This window comes from Hirundo rustica, chromosome 4, assembly GCF_015227805.2.
Source record: "Hirundo rustica isolate bHirRus1 chromosome 4, bHirRus1.pri.v3, whole genome shotgun sequence".
NCBI classification, from domain to species: Eukaryota; Metazoa; Chordata; class Aves; order Passeriformes; family Hirundinidae; genus Hirundo; species Hirundo rustica.
Genome location: NC_053453.1, coordinates 75,563,619 through 75,583,178, shown reverse-complemented (window position 1 = coordinate 75,583,178; position 19,560 = coordinate 75,563,619). Strand labels below are relative to the sequence as shown.

The 19,560-nt window shown below is 45.9% G+C and overlaps 1 protein-coding gene across 9 annotated transcripts in view; it reads left to right on the top strand.

Moving 5' to 3' along the window:
* Positions 1-19,560, top strand: part of WNK1 (WNK lysine deficient protein kinase 1) — a 100,468-nt gene that overhangs the window by 62,157 nt on the left and 18,751 nt on the right. For 6 of the 9 annotated variants that reach the window (XM_040062111.2, XM_040062112.2, XM_040062109.2 and 3 more), the window contains exons 10-21: positions 1,186-1,614; positions 4,843-4,914; positions 5,535-5,684; positions 6,735-7,196; positions 8,226-8,507; positions 9,187-9,278; positions 9,825-9,987; positions 10,303-10,419; positions 13,264-13,437; positions 14,201-14,252; positions 14,414-14,554; positions 14,930-16,341. In XM_040062111.2, the coding sequence (XP_039918045.1) occupies positions 1,186-1,614; positions 4,843-4,914; positions 5,535-5,684; positions 6,735-7,196; positions 8,226-8,507; positions 9,187-9,278; positions 9,825-9,987; positions 10,303-10,419; positions 13,264-13,437; positions 14,201-14,252; positions 14,414-14,554; positions 14,930-16,341 (3,546 nt within the window). The remainder of the gene's footprint in view (positions 1-1,185; positions 1,615-4,842; positions 4,915-5,534; positions 5,685-6,734; positions 7,197-8,225; positions 8,508-9,186; positions 9,279-9,824; positions 9,988-10,302; positions 10,420-13,263; positions 13,438-14,200; positions 14,253-14,413; positions 14,555-14,929; positions 16,342-19,560) is intronic. The other 3 variants (XM_040062115.2, XM_040062114.2, XM_040062113.2) reach the window with 2 other exon arrangements.

Here is a 19,560-nt window from a genome sequence, read left to right as displayed (position 1 = left end):
ACTTCAACTGCTTCTTAATGGGAAAAAGCAGTAGTTTCATCTTTCTTAGAAAGTCAGATACAAAGATAACTTGTAATGGAGGAGGTAGTTTCTTTTCATTTTGAGCTACAGTTTACACAAAATAAGTTTTGAGAAGCATTTTTGTGTAAATGAAGTAAGTGGAACCAGGTTTAGGGCACAGGAAGGGTATTTCATCTGTAGGACCTTCTCATTAGTGTTGGTCAATATGGAAATTTGCTGCTGCTTTTCCGGACAAAAGAGGCTGGGGAGAAAGTAAACAATGTGGAAACAGCAACTTGAAAAAGTCCTAAATGCCACTTGTCTTGGACAGTATATTTACTACTGACTCCTACGAGTTTTGTTTTTTCCATTAGGGAAGAGAATACATTGTCTCTGGGCGTACTGCAGGCAGAGATGAAACAACGCGAAATGACTGAATTGTTTGGTATTCTTACACAGAGCTCTCTTTAGTGAAATATTCCCTCCAACTCTCAAATAAGATGAGCCTCCTCTGACGCAGTACCTCAGATGGAGTGGAACTGCCTGAGGACTCTGCTGTTATTGAACCTGTGAGTGTTTTGTTGTCCAGGCAAGAGTTAAGCTTGTTTTAATGAGTGCTAATTTTCTATATGAAAAGGTCTGATCATAAGTGATTAAATGGTCAATTTTGTTTTATAAAATATTTCCTTTTAACTTTTTGGATAGCATACAGGAAACTAGCACTGTGATTTTTGTATTGGAAAATGCCAACATCTAATATCATCTTCTAAGTGCACGTTAGAGGCTCTGCATTGTTGCTGCTCTCAAGTTCTGAATTTCACGTTCCACATGTGGCAGTGACCTCAGGGGTTTGATTGGATTTCAACCACTGACCACAATGGCTAGGCTACAACAAGTCTCATTCCGTTGTCAGTATCAAAATCGGTTTCTTTCTGTGAACTCTCGGAATCGAACTGGAAAAGCAGCTCTAACACCAGCAAATGTTCCCAATTGTAGCTATGCCTGCCATGGATGTATTTAATGGATATTTACAACTCACCTAATTCCTAAGTACTGTATGTTTTTGACCATGAATTGAGTATGAATTCTATAAAGTTACTTCACAGAACTGCCTAGTGAACTGTGCATGTTGATGTGCTTTCACTTTTAATGTATGAATTACCTGTCTCGTTCATGTCAATACAGCCTCAGCATCCTCGTGGGGGAACACCACCGTTCCCAGATTCACAGATCTTTTTCCCAACCGTTCACGAACGGCCGGTGTCTTTCTCACCACCGCCTGTCTGCCCGCCGAAGGTGGCAATTGCTCAGCGGCGCAAGAGCACTTCATTTTTGGAAGCCCAAACTTGCCACTTCCAGCCATTGCTGAAGACTGGCCAGAGTTTAGTTCCACCCGGTGGTAGTCCCACCAATTGGACTCCAGAGGCATTTGTTATGCTGGGCACAGCAGCTCAGAGAGTCGCTGGAGAGCCTCTGCACGTGCAAGTTAATCCCGTGTTTGAGCGAGCTCCTGTCCACAGCGACTATAGATCTGGACCAACACCTCCAGAGGATGCTCACTACAGGATGCATCCGGAAGCTGTGTATTTGGTGGGCATGCACTATCCGTCACAGGTATCGGAGCAGTATGAGCCGGTAGCTTATAACTCTCACGCGACCGAACGGCATTTGAAGCAGGTCTCTGAGTCAAACCATGGGCAAGGTGGTCCTCCACAAAGCTCAGTGTTCGACTTCCAATCGGGGCAAACATACCTGGCAAGACACGTTCAGAACCTGAGGCTGGATTCGGGGATGGGGCCCCTTTCTCCGTTAGCCGGCGTTTCGGCTCCCCTGAGCGCAGAGGCGGCTCAGATGACGTTCCAGCAGGTATTTGTTCCGCACTCGGCCCCGGCCGTGCTGTCCCACGGTGCCGACGGCAGAGCCGGCCGTGTCTTTGAGTTCCACGTGCACGCTCCGAGCTCTGCTGCGGCAGAGGGGGCGGCTCTGCCCCCGCGGGCCCACAGGAGTCGCCGGGGCTCCGTGGAGACCAGCCAAGAGGAGCCCAGCCAAGGCGTAGGGTCGCACGGCCGGCTGCAGCCTGTGACAGAGGAGCAGTGGCACTGGCTGGGTGCTGGGGTAGCGGGTCCCCGAGGGGGCTCTGCCAGGCGCAGCTGGCCAGAAGGAAGCCCAGAATACTCCAGTGATTCCTCACAGCTGACTTCCTCTGACACTGGTGATTTCCAGTCTCCTCCCCCTACGGGGGGATCATCTTCTGCTTTTGGTTCAGACTTCTCATTGCCCATTGCTCAGCTGCCTCAGAAGGTGTTGCAGGAGTCGCAGCTCTTCATCTGCTTCCCCCAGGGAGCCTCAACTCAGCAGGCCTTGTCCACCTCGCTTTCATCAGGACCACCTGCATCCTATGCTCAGGTTACAGGAGCAAACCCTTCCACAATTTCGCTGCTTTTTATAAGTTGTGCTTAAAGGGAAACCTTGCTTTTAGACCTGCTCTCTGTGGTTCTAAGAATTAGCGTTCATGGGGGTGTCTTTCCACCAAAACTCTTTAACTTAACCAGGTTGCTATGAAATAACGAGGCCTTGGCAACCGTTTGGTCTGTGTTGAGATTTGGCTGAGCTGTTGGTAGGGCTTTTGTGTTAAAAGTAAAAAATGGTCAGTGTTCCTCCTGGAACTAGCTGCTCTTTTGGTGAGAGGTTGCTGGAGTACCCAATTGGCTTTTAAACAGCGGTCTTAATGAAAGGTATCTTCTCCAGAGCTAGGATCAGCAGTGGTGGTTACAACTTGCTTTGTGTTTCTGTTGCTGCTCTTTAGCCATTTTAATGTATCACTTGAGGTTGACCTTTTATACAAATGATGTTTCATTAGACAACAAGGTTATTTTGATGACTGTCCAAAGTGCAAGAGCTTTTGCTAGACTTGGGGGTAAGAAAGTGGGAAGAGAGGAATGGAAGGAGCTGTGTTATGTACGGGTACACGGATTTGGAAATGTATTTGTTGAAGAAGTATTTGAAGGTGCCGAACAGGCTGAGTAGTTAATGAATGGCACAAACAACTGTTGCTAGTTGGTGTTGCCACCCCATGGTGTAATGCCTTGTGTGGTGTCCTTTTAAAAAGGCAAAAGTGGAAGCTTGAAGCTTAGTGTGGAGACGTGTGTTTTATCAGCATCTGTGCTATTTGCATTTGCAATGGTCGCTTTTCTGTACACTGTGAGGTGTGTGTCTGTATACATTGTGTCTGCACTCCTGGTCTGAAGTCTCATAACTTGCTGTGAAAAGAGAGGGTTTACTTTAAGTAGACTTCTCTCTTACTCTTTTGTCCTTGGAGTTAGGGAGTTTGACATTTTAGTTACTGGAGTACTAGCAACTTTGGGATTTTTGTGAAGGAGAGTCATTTTGCTCTCTGTGTTAAGATCAAGAACTAAGTATTTAAGGCTTTCTGTAAGGGATATTAAAGGTGTTTTAGAAAAGCTGGAACAGCTTTCTTCACTAGTCTAAGAGATAGCAATTGCCGTGCTGTAGAACTTGTAGAATGAATCTCCTACTCATGAACTTTGAAACTACATGGAGACTTTTTTCTCCATAAACCTTTGTTAAAACTCAGGAGGTGAATTCTGATGAATCTGAAATACATCTGGAAAAAAAAAAAAAAAAGAGGTCACTTTTTTGGCAGAATATAAGTTCTGGGATCTTTTACATAATTCATGAGAAGATTAGAATTTGAAACCCGAACTGAGTCAATGTCAACACACGTTCCAGCAGTGGGATGTTTAGATCCTAGCCAGTAAGGGCCTGAAGCTTCTAGAACAGCAAAGAAAAAAATGGTTCTCTTCATTGGCAGTCTGCTTTCCCCAAAGTTTCCATAATTAGAAAAGCATGTAATTTTAACAGACTTGTTCCTAATGAGCTTCTCTAAGCTGAATGATCACAGCATTAAGGAATTTTCATAGATATTTCTGATATGATACATATGCACCAGACATGCTTCTTCCAAAGGCAGCTCATCCAAGCGGTGCATGCTCAGGGAGATCATCTGGAGGTCTTTGTCTAGTTCTCTCCCAGGAGCTGATAAAGAAATACAGTGGTCACAAAAACAATAATGCAGATCCTGGGCTCTGATAAAAAACAATTCAGCCACAAAAATGAGAAAGAAAGTCCATTCCATTTTCCTCTGCATCTTCCACATTCATTCGTATGCCACTCATCCATTTTTTTCGTTGCTTACTCGAAAACTCTGTCTTAGCTAGAATGTGAACCCTCGTATTCCTCCATATGTGATTCTTGGTAGCCTTTGAATGGTAGTGACTCTGGAAATGATTATTAGCCTGTGTTTTGACGTGCCTCTCAAAGGAAACTCGTGACATTTATGTGTACTGGGTACGTTGTAATTGGTCTAGAATTCTGTATATCTTTGTGCTTGGTTTTTTAATGGATAGTTTTATTTCCATGTAGCCTCCTTTTATTGCCCCGCCTGGCTCTGTTTAAAACACATGTAAAGGTAAAGCTTAATGCATCTATTTCCAGTTACCATACCGAGGCATCCTGCTCTTAAAGCACGATCAGTGGAAGAAGCAGCTGGTAGGCTGCTCTGTCTCATGTTGAGGGGCATGTGGGTTGCAGAGTCTTTCTGTATTTGTTATTTTGGAAGACTTAAAATGACGTTCAGAACTCCTCCAGGTCACTGCTTTGTTCTGGTTGTTCTAAAGGAATTTGGCCAGAAGGACTGCTTGTCCAAAGGGACAAGCTAGAAACCTATTCCAGCCAGATCATTCCAGGCAGAAATGTTTTTAACTGCCTGCAGCAGAAACCATTGAGTTTTTTTCAGCTGATTCCCTTTTTTTTTCCCTCCAGACACAGGTGCAAGGCCAGCCAGCCTCAAGCAATGCATCGGTGCCACCCCAGCCTACTCAACACACTCAGCAGGTAAGTTCACAGTTCCTAAACTCAGGACTAAAGTACTCAGAGTGTACTCAGAATTTTGATGACTCTTTGAAGAGCAATTGACTACCTCTGTCACCATTTGACCCATAGTTTTACAGCAAAGGAATCCTCTGGCTCTCACCCAGTCTAACATGCTATGATACTTCCTAACTTTCTAACACGCATTGGCTTTCTGAGATTTATCTTAAACATCATGTTAATGCTTGTTTTCCCGTGCCTGTCTTCCCAACACCCCCCTGAGCTTGCAGTGGTGGTCCCGTTCAAGGGGAGACGTGTCAGGATTTGCAGATTAGACTGTCTAGACTGGCAGACTTTGTTCTCATGATTTCTTCTAACTGGAAATCTGATGTGCAACATTCTCTTCTCTTAACTGCCTTGTCTTGCTTTATAGAATCTTCATTCTTGGTTTCACAGGTGAAAGAATTCTGTTGAAAGATTTGGTGTCGATAATGAAATCGTATCAGTAATGCTGATAAGTAATTGCTAAAGCTTAACCACTGTTGTCACTTAGGAGAGAGTAAAAAGCAGAATTTGAGTAGGATATGCTTTAAGAAACCTCTGTTAGGAGGCAATACAGCTTCTTCCTCTTTCTCCTGCTACAGAGCGCACAGCAGCCAGCCTCTTCCCAACAGCCTGGACAATACCAGCTGCAGCAGCCCTCAGTTTCTGCCAGCACCACTCCTGCACAAACTGTCTCTCAAACTCAAACTTCACAGATCATGCCAATGCCTCAGGCAGCAGCTGGGACACAGGTAAACAAAATTCTTTCTAGCAGAAGATTTTTATTGTTTTTTTTCTTCTTCACAGCTGGTACATTTGATATGCTGCTGCTTTCACTTTTGTCATCTTTCTTAATGGTTTCAGAGCATTCATCCAAACAAGAGTATTCTTACTGTACTATAACTGTCAGTTTTGTTGGAAAATGTCTTGGGAACCCTTTTACATGTGGCAGTCATGGGTAATTTGAGGGAAGAAGAGCACTTCCATGCACAAAGATCTTCAAATTGTCAGAAATATCAGGAGGCGTATTGATGAATGGTGCATTGAGAACGTATTTTCAGGAACTTGTCATTTCTCTGTTTCCCATCCACTGTCTATCTTCTGCACCATTACTTGTGTAAAACATATTCACTTATTTAGGTAGTGAACTATAGGACTCCTTTCTTCATTCTGTCATCTTTCTTACTCAGCTCTTCTCCTTTACTTCCTGATCAAGAAGCTTCTGTTACTGAATATTGCTTCATTTTGGCTCATATCTCTGTTGAATGTGTGAGCCGCAGTTTTGTTTTTAAAATTATTGTTTTGTTGCTTGTTCATCTAAACTGCCTTTCCACTTGCATCATTTGCTGGCTTTAATTGACATATTCCCTGCCATTCTCTGAATGCTGGCACAGTGGATTTTGATTCTCCTTTGCTTTAGTCCCCGTACTCAAAGCTGACAGATTTGTTGTAAGATTTGTCCTCCTTTGCTGTAAGAGGGCAGGCTTCGGTCAGGGGACAGAGTTGAGGGGAATTTGATTCTGTTGATGCACGAATCAGTGCTTCAGGGTATTCAAATGTTGCTTTCACCCTCCGCGGGCGTCTGTTTCGAGAGCCCGTCCAGTTCTTCAAGGGAAGCGTTGCAAAGCGAGGACTGTTTGGAACAGCCGGCTTCCCAGCCACTCTGCCAACCGTGCTCCCCAGCCGCTTTAACGGAGCGCTGTGACTGGAATAATGCTTTCTTTGACTAATGTGTAAAACTCTGCTTTCCGCAGCCCTGCTTTAAAAAACAAAATCTATCTCTATTTTCTTTACCTCCCCAGCTTCCTGTTTCCCAACCAGTGTCGATCATCCAAGGCGAGCCTCAATTACCCGTTGCAGCATCTTCTCTCCCTCAGCCTCCGGTTGCCCCGGCAGTCCCCGCTGGCTCTCACTTTGTGCCCGTGGGACAGGCCTTGCCGGCTCCCGCGCTTCCCCAGTTCCCGGGCTCTCAGTTGCCCGTAGCGGCTCCTCACGTGACGGCGGCTCCGGCGGCTTTCCCGTCGCTGCCCGTTCCCATGGCCGCTGGCCTGGGCCAGCCGCTGCTCCCGCTGGCCGCGCCCGCCGCGGCCGCCGTTCCCGTGGGAGGCGGCGCTGTCCCTAGCCAGCTGCCCGCGCTGATGCAGCCTGTGGCTCAGCTGCCCAGCCAGGTGCTCCTGCAGCCGCCTGTCCAGGCCGTGGGATTGCCAGTCAGCATTGGACAAGCTGCTGAAGCTTCGCTTCCTGCTGGAGATGCTCTTTACCAGGTATTGTTGCAAGCCAGCAGACCTCCTCTCCGCATTTTTGCCCGTTCCTCTAAGGTACCGCACCTGAGCCGTGTGCCCTGGCCAGCTCACTACTCATACGAGAGCCACTGAGCCGCAGGAGAGATTCTGTTGTGTGAAAAATAACCATTTTAAGGAGGAGAGAAGGAAAAAAAAGCCCTTGGACAACCACGTGTTTTGAATTTTTTCATATTTGGCGCTGGGATTTGTCTAAAATGACGGAATCGTAGTGCAGGGCTCTGTTCAACCACTGTGTGAGAGAAGACAGTTATATATATATTCATGAGATCTGTCAGCTTGGGGAAAAAGAAAATAAGAAATTGGAACTTTAAAAATAAGAGATGTGTGTTGGAAAGAAAATCAACGGCAGCATATTCAGCAATGTCAGTATTTCATTCCAAGTCTGGGAAGGGGTGGGACAGGGAATTCATAGGAATCAGTCAGGCAGCATGGATCTCGGATGTGACGTAAGTACCTGATGCTGGTTGTGAACTGCTGGACTGCTGGGCACAAACTGCTTCAGCGACTTCGTGTGATCGCTCACTGTAAGAGTGACAACCTGAATAATGATAGAAGTGTTCCTTGTTTCTGGGTCAGCTCATTACGAGAGGACAGCAAGAACACAAGAGTGGTTTTGCTATTTAATCTCAAGAATCAGCAGCAGTTGTATAACATCTGAGCCGTAGCTGTTCAGCCTGAAGATTCTTCAAACTCATTTCTGATCTCAGGCTTTAAAATCTTAAGCTCTATAAGCAGCTCAGGAGTTGGGAGATGAAGGTTGTTTTGCCTAAGACTTGGGACTCCGAGTGGGAATTTGCTTGTCTGGGTGTGGTGACTTGCATGCTGCCTGCATGAGCAGTTCGCTCCACTTCTTTGGGAGGATTTTTGGGAGTGCTTGAACAAGTCCAGAAGGTTGGAACGTGCCCCTGGAACCGATAGTTTTTTTATTACTGTCTCGTTCCCTGATTAGCTCTGCCACTGACTGAGTGGGCTCCCTGGTTTCTGTTGCAGGGTTTCCCGTCTCGGCTGACCCCGCAGTTCGCAGCGGACTCGAGCGGCGCGCCTTCCTCGGCCGCGGCCTCAGCCAGCCTTCCCTCCGCCGTGCTGTCCCCTCCCCTGCCCGCAGACGCCGTGGCCCAGTCAGGCTACCTGGCTCCCGCTGTGCAGCCCTACGGGGAGCAGAACGTTCTGGTGTCCGTGGGCGGCCTGGGAGCGCAGGTGCCCGTGCCGCAGCCTCCTGTGAGTCTAGCGCAGCAGGCCTCGTCTGCCTCCTCACAGCAGGCAGCCGTGGAGGTAAATACCCGGAGTATAGTGCAACAATAGATTCTGGGTGTTTGGCTCATGTAACAGTCTATCTCTGTGGGGAACTCATCCCTCCTGTGCTTGTCTTCAGTGGAAAGTTAATATTTCAAATTACCTTTTTCTTACAGCAGAATGTCATGCCAATGTGGGGACCTTGTTGCCACTGGTTGTTCTGTTGGGAAGTGAGTGTGCATCCTGCAGGCAAAAAGCAGTAAAACACTTCACTTCTTGCTAGTACTGTAGAACATTTCTTTGTATCAAAGACGAGCTGCAGTCGATAGCCTTTGGGAATCTGTCGTTACGCCTATTCCCTGCAGTGTGGTTCTTGCAGGGAGAATTGGAACTGTCTTTGTGTTCTGCATTGGCTTGCCTTTTGCACATTCTGTTAGTAAGACTGTGACTGCATGGCCAGCTGTAGTGACATGTGGCAGTAGGAAGGACGTGTGGCTGGTTTCCTCACCTCTCCTCGGATGACGTTTGGCTTCACTGCAGTTTGCTCTAGAGTATCTTGTAAACTAAAGCTGTCCTAGATGCCAGCTGTTTAGACTTCTAAAAAGGCAGAGCTTTCAGCTTTACAACTGGTTTGGGAGGAAACACTGACGGTGACTGGGTTGCTTGAAGGGGAGCTGTACTCTTTGGGGGGGTTCTTGATTGTAGTTTCTATCCATAGGGTACTCAGGGAGTCTCACAGACTGCTTCTTCAGAGACTCTTCCAGCGACACAGCCTGCTCAGTCTACCCCTTTGGCTTCTTCTATGGACAGGTGAGCATTGCTGCTTTTCACCAAACTGAGCTTCAGTCTCATGTGTTAGATTATACTTCCGTGGATAATCTTTAGGCATATTTTTTCACTGAGGATATATTTTTTTTTTCCACTGGGAGTGCTCCTTAGAATGTGAATAACTAAAGTTCCTAGAGGAAAAACAGGGTCATGAAGGATGAAGTAGGTTGTGATTTAGGGAGGGAATAAGTATGGTTGTGTATAGTGATTAACTTTTTTATTTGTCACGCCAAATGGATCATAAGCGATAGGGTTTTTTTGTCCTTTTGGCACTTAAGCAGAGTTCAAACTCCAAATGGCTTGAAAACGTAAGATAGATTTGTACAACTCAGCTTGCAAGCAGTGTAGCAAAATAATTACAGTCAGAATTTGTGTAAGCAACCCGAGGTGTTGACAGGATCTCTCCCCCTGCTCGGTGATTAACACACATCTCCACCTCCCAGAACAGAAGATCATGTGGTAGGTAAGGGGTATTGTTGCACTTATGGAATGCATGGATACTAACAGGAAGTTGCCTTTTGTTTCTAGTGCACATTCTGATGTTGCTTCAGGACTGAGTGATGGCAACGAGAACGTCCCAGCTTCCAGTGGAAGGCACGAAGGGAGGACCACGAAGCGCCACATGCGGAGGTCTGTCCGCAGCCGCTCTCGCCATGAGAAGACTTCTAGGCCGAAACTGAGAATTCTGAATGTGAGTATTGGTTATTTTAGGGGTAATTCAGTAGTAGTGATGTGTTTTTGAGCCTCTACAAGTGTCCCAAGTATCGTCTATTAAAAGCTTTTTGGAGCATTAGATATGGCAAAATTGGCCTGCGTAGCTACCAGTGGTTCCACAGACTGTTCCAGAATATTCGATGTTTCCTCAGACAAAAATCCTGCTCTGCATGACACCAGTTATTAGACTGGAATGATAGAACATGTTTGTATCGTACCAGTACTGTCAGTTTGTCTCAGTGAACTCAGATTCTTGTGCTTTTGGTTTGAAGGCTTTTTTCCTTTGCTTTAGGTTTCAAACAAAGGTGATCGGGTAGTGGAATGCCAGCTAGAGACACACAATCGGAAAATGGTTACTTTCAAATTTGACTTGGATGGTGATAACCCTGAGGAAATAGCTACAATTATGGTAAGATATATTCTAGAGATGAAGAATCCAGTCAGTTGTAATTTTTGTTTATGGTTTAGAATTGGTCTCCCATGTAGCATGATGTGTGTTCACCTTATTGGTACACAACCACAAATAGAAATTTGGCACAGAGTGGTTTAGCAGTCTGATTATTAATTAATGCTGCACGCACAAGTCACAATGAAAATTTGTCAGGTTTTACCTTAGAATTGAGGGTTTTATCAAGTAAAAAACCTGCTACTGTTTTTTTGGTTGCTTTTTTTTTTTTTCAATCTGACATTTTCAAAACTGCAAGCAACCTTCTGGAAGTGCCTGGTTAAGAAAATTCTGCTTGCTTTTCTAAGAGCAGGCATTGCTACATCTTGCTCTTCAAGTGTTTCACCATCGTTGTCAATTAAAAATAGGAACATTCTGCATTTAAAGCTAGAAAGGGGAATTGCATTTTGGTTTTTGAAAGTACATGGTGACTGATGCTGCCTTTGAATTTTATCAAAAGAAGAAACTTCTCCATTCAATGTATGATGGCCAGGCACAGGAAAGAATTTGCCCTATAGAGATACCTTCAAATGAGAATAGCATAGAATAGAATCCCCATTTCTTTTTTTAAATTTAAACTCTTCTTTTTGGTCTGGCACAGTCTAAATGAGCCTGGCATGGTTTTAGTGTTACTAAAGAGTGGGGATGACAAAAGACAGCTTCTTGAGCAACTGTGCAGGGTTTCTCTTTTGCTTAGAGAGGTGGCAGAGTCTGAGTTAGCGTATTGTCCTGGTTTGGGACAAATTTGGGAGAAAACTCCTGTAGAGGATCCCTCTAAGGAAGCAAGCCTAAGTGGCCCCTCCCTCTAACAGGTCCGGTAAAAAAAAAAAAAAAACTTCTTCGGAGAAAAGTGGAAAAAACTATTTTACTAAACATATGAAGTGCTTACAAGTATAAAGAATGAATAATATGAAACAATAAAACCTTTCTTTCTCAATTTGCCGTCTCACTTCAGAAAGTTCTTGCTGTGGGTGTAGCTCAGCTCTCTCTCAGTCTCTCCTCAGTCCCAGTCTCTCCGGCGCTGCTGGAAAATGCCGAGGTCCAGGCCCCGGTGGGCCGCAGGTGCAAGCCCCCAGTGCTCCCCTGGGTTTTCAGTCTAGAGCAGGTTTAAACAGTCCCAAGAAAAAGGAAGAAAAACAGTCCAGGGAACTTCTCTGCCCTAGCTAGCTGAAACTAACTAAAAGCAAAAAAAGATCTCTGTCCTGCAGTCTCTCCAAGCCTCCACCGAACACGCTGTCTACAGAAGAATGTGGAGGAGTCAGGCAGTTTTCTCAAAACAAACTCCGCGCTTCTCCTTGCTCTTAGAACCAGTCTTAAAGGCACAGGACTCAATATACAGCACAAACAGAACAGACAATTGGGGATACAAGCATCATAAAGTTACCCTAGGACACGTATGCTGGATTTGTACTTGTCAAAAGGAACCAAAGCAGTGATATGGGAGAAATTCTTTGCCACTAATGGCTTTCTGAGAAAGAGGAAGAAGTTGGTTCTTGCCTAAGTACATGTATTAGCACAGTTAATAAGATGAGGTCATGTGCCCGGAAATACGGACAGTACACAGATGTCTTTCTTCACCTTAAACTTGAAGTGATCCTATGGAGAAATAAGAGTATGTTTGATTTATGAAAACTAAAGAAGCAAAACCCAAACTAAGACACAAACGCTCTCCAAGCGACAAAACCCACAAATATTTGAAGATGAGTAGGAGCAAAATAAGTGAACTTCGCGTCCAAAATGCAGTCACACAGTTAAAGGTGTGCAATCTAATTCAAACATCTGAGTCTGGAACATGGTACTCATGGGTTCCTTGTTGACTATTGAGCAAACTTTTGATTGCAAGACTTCCTTGTTTCCTTTAAACCATGATACTGTTAGGCATACCCCATGTAGGTGCCTGTTGGTCCTAAACTGAAAGTACTGAAGATTTCTTTAGCTAGTATTCTGCATTGCAAAGGCTGATATAAGCACATCACGCCTGACTTTGCTTTTCTTGAACCAGCATCCCAGGATTTGATATAAAAGCAGTGTCTCAAGCTTTTCCTCTAAGGCACTTTCTCTCTCTTTTCCAGCACAGACTCTGTGACTGACAACTCTATTTCTGTTTCATAGACGGTCTCTGTGAGCTTTGCCATGCTTCATTTCAGGAGACAGAATGCTCTCATGGGTTAGACCAAATCAAAAATACCTTTCTAACTACCAAGTATACTTGTTAAAACTGGTTTTGTCCAAGATAAGCAAAAGAAGTTATTTTCATAAAGCAGTACAATGTACTGGAACTAGACAGGCTGAGCAATCTTCCTTTCCCTGTATTTGGAACATAATTCATACTGGCTTTTATTAAATCAGTGATGTGCAACCTGCATAGAGGAGGAGTTCTGTATGGCATAGAGAGAAGCACAGAAGACATCTTGCAATACAGAATTTTCAATTTCTTTAATATTGTGGTTCTCTTTAGATCTGTCTCTTAATGCACATTGCATTCATTAGGAGGAATTACAGTAAGATAAGGCTGCTTATTTTAAACTTTCCTGTGCTAAGCAAAGTTTGAGGTGACAGTTTGATGAAGTGAGATTCACCTTTAACTGAAGTGAGATTCCACAGTAGAGGTTAAACCAGGGAACACACTTCTGTGCTGGAGGTAATTTGATAAACAATTGTTTGTCTCTTGAGGTGTCACCACTTTCATCTTGTTCAGAAGAGCCGCAAAGGGAAGATAAACATTAGCACCAAGAGCAAATTGTATTTATTCAATATATTGCTTTGCAATCGTTTGTGGAAAATGAATGTGGCCTTGTTCTTTTACAGGTGCAGAACGAGTTTATTTTAGCAACAGAGCGAGAGTCATTTGTAGAACAGGTACGAGAGATTATCGAGAAGGCAGATGAAATGCTGAGTGAGGATGCCAGTGTGGAGCCCGAAGGGGATCAGGGGCTGGAGAGCATGCGGACGAAAGACGACAGCTTCTTCCCGGGGTCACAGGTATGTGAAGGACAGACTGCCTCTGCTGCTGCTATTCTCCATTTGGGTGGTATGGTTTTGTGAGTAGAGCTAGCTAGAAATAGAAACTTCCTGTCGTGAGACATACCAAAGACCAATAATTAAAAGAACAAAAGAGAAAGCTTCATATCAGAGTGAGTGCCTAAAATTAAGTTAGAAAGCTGAATAACAGACGTCTTACTTTTTGATGTGTTTGAAGACTTCTGAAGCTGCTGAATCTTCTAACAGTCCACTAAACAGACAGTCTTAAATACTGATGCTTCTTGGATTTGAGATTATTATGAGGTAGGACAGTAAAACCCCAACCCTGTGCTGCTCACTAAACACCAAGAGCCTGCTCTCAGGCTCTCCACCCAGTGAAGTACTAAGAGATTGGATAGCTTGGTTAGGAAACACAGCTTTTGAAACTGTTTGCTGGGTGCTGAGAGTGGTGACGTTTCCCGAATCTCTGCTTTCACTATGCCCAGAATGAGTTTGGAACATCCATTTAGCTGTAGGATGTTTAAGGAAATCAGTTGGATTTCCAAGAGAATTTTTAGATCCATTTGTTACGTTGGCAGTCACTAAGCTGAGAGTCTCTAAAAACACTCTAGCTGACATTTATCTGGGCAGAATTCCTCTAGTTTGGTGATGGTGCTTGGGTCCCAGGTACTAAATGCCCACATTTCAGTAAGCTAGCATTTTAAGAACTATCTTGTGGGTTTCTGTTTCAGAATAGAAGTTTAAATTTTATCTTACTTTACAGAAATTAGAGTTCAAACAGCCAGATCCTACATCTTCCATGCCACAAAGAATAGGTAAGTCTTTTGTGATTTTTTTTCAACAGTTACCTTTTTCTGTTTCAGCGGATGGGTGCAGCCAAGTTTTTATTTTGTATGATGGAGTGCACATTCCGTATTGCAGGTTCTGTATTTAGTTACGACCCCTGTCACTAAAGATCCACCTTCTTTCTGTTTAGGGGTTCCCTCTAGCTCCTTTACCCAGGTTGTCCATTCTGCGGGAAGACGGTTCATTGTCAGCCCGGTCCCCGAGAGCCGACTGAAAGAACAGGGCTTTTTCACATCTGCTCTTGCTGGAGGAAACGAGACTTCGGATATGGGTGAGCTGTCCAGGTTCTTAAAAGCTGGTGCCTTTGTTCGTCAAAACGGTGAAGTTAGTTAACTAAACTGTTCCTGCAGACCTCTCAAAGTACGTGGGCAGGTAGGGAGCTGTCTGTGCTGGTAAGGTGACTGTAATTCAGGTCATACCATGCAGGATTCTTGGAGGAAAACTGATGAGCTGTCTGCACGACTCTGAAACCATAACTCTGTAATTTAATACAAGCCTGGATTTGTTTGTTTTGGTGTGGGTTTTTTGTTTGGTTTGTTGTTTTTTTTTTTAAATGCTAAGAGGAAAATGTATTCTTAGTCTAGCCATAGACACTAATACAGTAATGAACTTCTTCAGGCGGACTGATAATTTTATTTTCTTCCAGTTGCAGCGTCTCCTGTACATGGTCCTGGAATGAATCTCTCCCACTCAGCGTCATCGCTGAGCTTGCAGCAAGCTTTCTCTGAGATGGGGCATGCTCAGATGGCAGAAGGACCTAGCACAGCTCCTCCAGTGTTCAATCAAACAATGCCACCATTTCCTCCTGCACTTTCTACCATGGCGGGCAGCGGTGCAACTCCTGCATCTGTGGCTACTTCTTCAGTGTCTGTTTCCTCCAGCACCGGTGTTTCTCTTCCAGCATCTGTTACTTTGCCTTCAGAAAACGCAGCTGTTGGAGTTGCGCCAAGCACGAGCGTGCCAAGCTCTGTTTCTCCACCTCCAGCCTCGCAGTCTGGACAGCAGTCGACCGGAGCAGCTTCCAGCGTGAGCTCTCCGGCTTCTTTCTCCTTAGCTGCCGCGTCCCAGCCTGCCCAAGCGGTGACTGCAGACGTTGCCCCCAGCAGCAGCACGCCGTCGTCTTCGGCGCTGCCGTCTGCCCAGGCTCCCGGCGCCGCCGCGCCGGCTGCGACCTCTCAGTCCGCTCCTCAGACTGCGAGCGGCGTGGCGGCGCCGCAGAGCTCCGCCGCCCTGTCCCTGGCTCAGAACGTGGCCGTGCCGCTTCCCCAGCTCAGCAGCGGCGGCTCTGTGTCCGGTCCGGCAGAAACGACGGTGGTGAGCGCCCCGCAGGCACTGCCTGAGAGCGGGCGCTCTCTGGATAAATCGCACCCCTGCAATGCAGCTGGCTTGTCTCTTCCGATCTCCGCGCCTCTGTCATCCTCGATAGCGTCGAGCGTATGCGCTTCGGCGTCTCAGCCGGCGATCCACCCCTTGCTCGTTCCATCGGGAATTACGTCGACGCCCGTCCTGCCGCAGATCTCGGGCGCGACGCCCATGTTGCCCCAGGTTCCCTTACCTGGTGTGCTGCCGCAGCCGGTCGCGAACGTGCCTGCGGTGCAGCAGACTTTGATCCACAGCCAGCCCCAGCCGGCTCCGTTGCCCAACCAGCCTCACGTTCACTGTCTGGAGGCCGATGCCGATGCTCAGTCTAAAGCCCCTGGCATCGATGATATCAAGACCCTGGAAGAAAAGCTGCGCTCTCTGTTCAGCGAGCACGGCAACGTGGGCGCGGCGCACCCCTCGGTGTCTCTGGAGACCTCGCTGGTGGTGGAAACGCCCGTTGTTCCTGGCATCCCAACCACCGCTGTTGCACCGAGCAAACCCCTGACGTCCATTAGCACTTGTATTCCTCCCAGCAGTTTGCCTCTCGGAGCCGCTGGCCTGCCGGGGCTGACCCCGGTTGCCACTCCCGGGCAGGTGCTCACCCCGGTGAGCTACATCTCAGCCTCCAGCAGCGTGGCCACGGCAGCGGGGAAAGCGGGGAGCTCTCCCTCCAAGCCCTCCCTCAGCAGGGTACCGGTAAGGAACGTTCAGCTCTTGCAGGAAGCTGCCGCCTTGGGCACGAGCCTTTCTGTAGAGAAAAATAGTTATTCTGGAGGAAGTTGCTTCATTTAATGTAGTATCGAAAGGTTTATGCTCTGGTTGTTGCTTTGTGTCCCAAGAGGTGTTCTGGTTTGTCCCTAATGAGCAGAGAAAAGTCCAATTCTGTTTTATGCTTCTGAGAGATGTCTTATGTCACTGTTAGTTTTTCTTCTCCTTAAACTACAAGGAGTAGTTTGCTTTTTGTGTTTGTTTGGGGTTTTTCTTGATGCTGATTTTTCCAAATAGAATTTGGATGTCTTGCTTTAAATAGCTTTTTATCTTGTACGTAACCACTAGACTGAGGTAGTTGGTTGTATATTTCGCAGAGTGGTGGCTTTGAGATAGCCTGGTTTTGCTTCCTGTCATGAGCCTGTTCCTTACAGTCAAGGATGAACCTGTCTGTTCGTTTGTTTTTAAAGTTCTCTGCTACTCATTTGATACCTGGATACTGCTTTCCTTTCAAATGCTAGATTTATGAGAGCAGGATTTTGAGAAATTTAAAAGATACCGGAAAACAAACTTTGTTTTTGTTTACTGGCTCATGCTCTACAAGCAAAACACTCTTTCACAAAGAAATAATGACTCACGGTAACAACTTGAGAGGTGCTGTGGATGTTACCTGCTCACCAACCAGATATATCAATAAGTGAAATTTTCTTTTTAATGTCTGCCTATGTGGGCACGCAGCACATTGCAGTATTTTAAACTCTTGGTAGTCCTTTCCTTCAATGGAAGGGTAGCCCTTAAATGGAAATAAATTGAAGAGACTTTCAGGTATTTAACAAAGCAAAATCTTTAATATTTACTTCTTTTACTTTCTGTGATGTATTTTTGTACTCCTCAACACTTTGTGTTGGGTGTCTTTAGCCAGCCTTGCTATTGACCAGTTTCAGGCCATTCAGATTGAGCTCCCAGCATCTCCATTCATTACTAGTCTGGCTGTGCCATGTACTCTTCGTAGTCAAAGGCAGTAGAAAATATCTGCTGTGGAAGAGTGGGAATATGTGCCAAAAAAGTGGAAAAGGAAATCTAGACACAGCAGCAGCCATTAATATTTCTATGAAATTTAAATTAGGAAAGAAATATTAGGAAAAAATGGGAACTGGTGTTCATTCAGGAGCAGTTGGAGCAGTTAGAAAATTGCTAATTGCAAACCTGTAATTACAAAGACTTGGGTTTAAATGTAATAAATGTTACAGAGTTTTTGATTGTCAGTTGTAGAAATGCTACCTCCTCTCTGAAGTTTTCATTTCTAAATTAGTTTGGTTTTTTACAAAGCTTAATTTTAGTTTCACTTTGTGTTGTTGCTGAGCATTAAGGAGCTTATGGCTGTAGTCTTCTGGGGCTTGCTGGATTCTGTATTTATTTGGTTTATGGCCAGAGTATTAACCTAGACGGTTAAATGTGTTTCAGCTGGTCTTGAAAATGTATTTAAAGTGTGTTTTACTTCTGATTTATAAACTAAATGATGCAGTTACCACTGCTGAACAACAAAGTTGAGCTAACCCTGCTGCGGTGTTATTGGGAGGACAGGTAACTCTGGGAGTGCCTCTTCACTGGGCAGCTCCTGCTGCAATCGGAGGCATTACTTTAAGCTGTGGTGTAACACGCTGCAGGCCAGAAGGGCCCTGGAGTGGAGTGTGGCCTTGTCCCCCTGTCCTGCAGAGCTCAGAGAGTACAGGGACAGCCACTGGAACTCACTCTGTGTGTGTGTGTGTGTGTGTGTGTGTGTGTGTGTGTGTATGTTCTCACACTCCATGGGCACTATAACTGTGTGTGTGTGTGTGCTCACACTCCATGGGCACTATAACTGTGTGTATGTGCTCACACTCCATGGGCACTATAACTGTGTGTGTGTGTGTGTGTGCTCACACTCCATGGGCACTATAACTGTGTGTGTGTGTGCTCACACTCCATGGGCACTATAACTGTGTGTATGTGCTCACACTCCATGGGCACTATAACTGTGTGTGTGTGTGCTCACACTCCATGGGCACTGTAACTCACAGACTGTGTGTGTGTGTGCTCACACTCCATGGGCACTGTAACTCACAGCCTGTGTGTGTCTGTGTGTGTGTGTGCTCACACTCCATGGGCACTGTAACTCACAGCCTGTGTGTGTGTGTGTGTCTGTGTGTGTGTGTGCTCACACTCCATGGGCACTGTAACTCACAGCCTGTGTGTGTGTGTCTGTGTGTGTGTGTGCTCACACTCCATGGGCACTGTAACTCACAGCCTGTGTGTGTGTGTGCTCACACTCCATGGGCACTGTAACTCACAGCCTGTGTGTGTCTGTGTGTGTGTGTGTGCTCACACTCCATGGGCACTGTAACTCACAGCCTGTGTGTGTGTGTGCTCACACTCCATGGGCACTGTAACTCACAGACTGTGTGTGCTCACACTCCATGGGCACTGTAACTCACAGCCTGTGTGTGTCTGTGTGTGTGTGTGTGCTCACACTCCATGGGCACTGTAACTCACAGCCTGTGTGTGTGTGTGCTCACACTCCATGGACGCTGTAACTCACAGCCTGTGTGTGTGTGTCTGTGTGTGTGTGTCTGTGTGTGTGTGCTCACACTCCATGGGCACTGTAACTCACAGCCTGTGTGTGTGTGTGCTCACACTCCATGGGCACTGTAACTCACAGACTGTGTGTGTGTGTGCTCACACTCCATGGACGCTGTAACTCACAGCCTGTGTGTGTGTGTCTGTGTGTGTGTGTGTGCTCACACTCCATGGGCACTGTAACTCACAGCCTGTGTGTGTGTGTGCTCACACTCCATGGGCACTGGCAAACCTCAGGGTGTCAGCAGAGAATAAGAATTGCGAATTGTGTCATGGGTTGCTTAATTCCTAGACCTTCCCCCTTCCCTAACAATGGAGATGACTAACTGGAATGTGCTGTCTGACCTGGTGGGAGGCTTTGGTGCCTCCTTCTAACACTTCCAGTCTCTCTAACCTCTTCCACATAACCTGGATGACTTGCCCCTACCCATCTGCATGGCCTAATCACCTTCTGTGGGTCATCAAAACCCTTCGGGCTCAAAAAGAAGTGATGGGTCAAAAGATTGGTGTGAGAGCTCTCCAAAACTCTTTCTCAAGGAGTGGAGACATCTTCAGGCACTGACAGTTCGTGTTCTCAAGTCATGTTGCTTG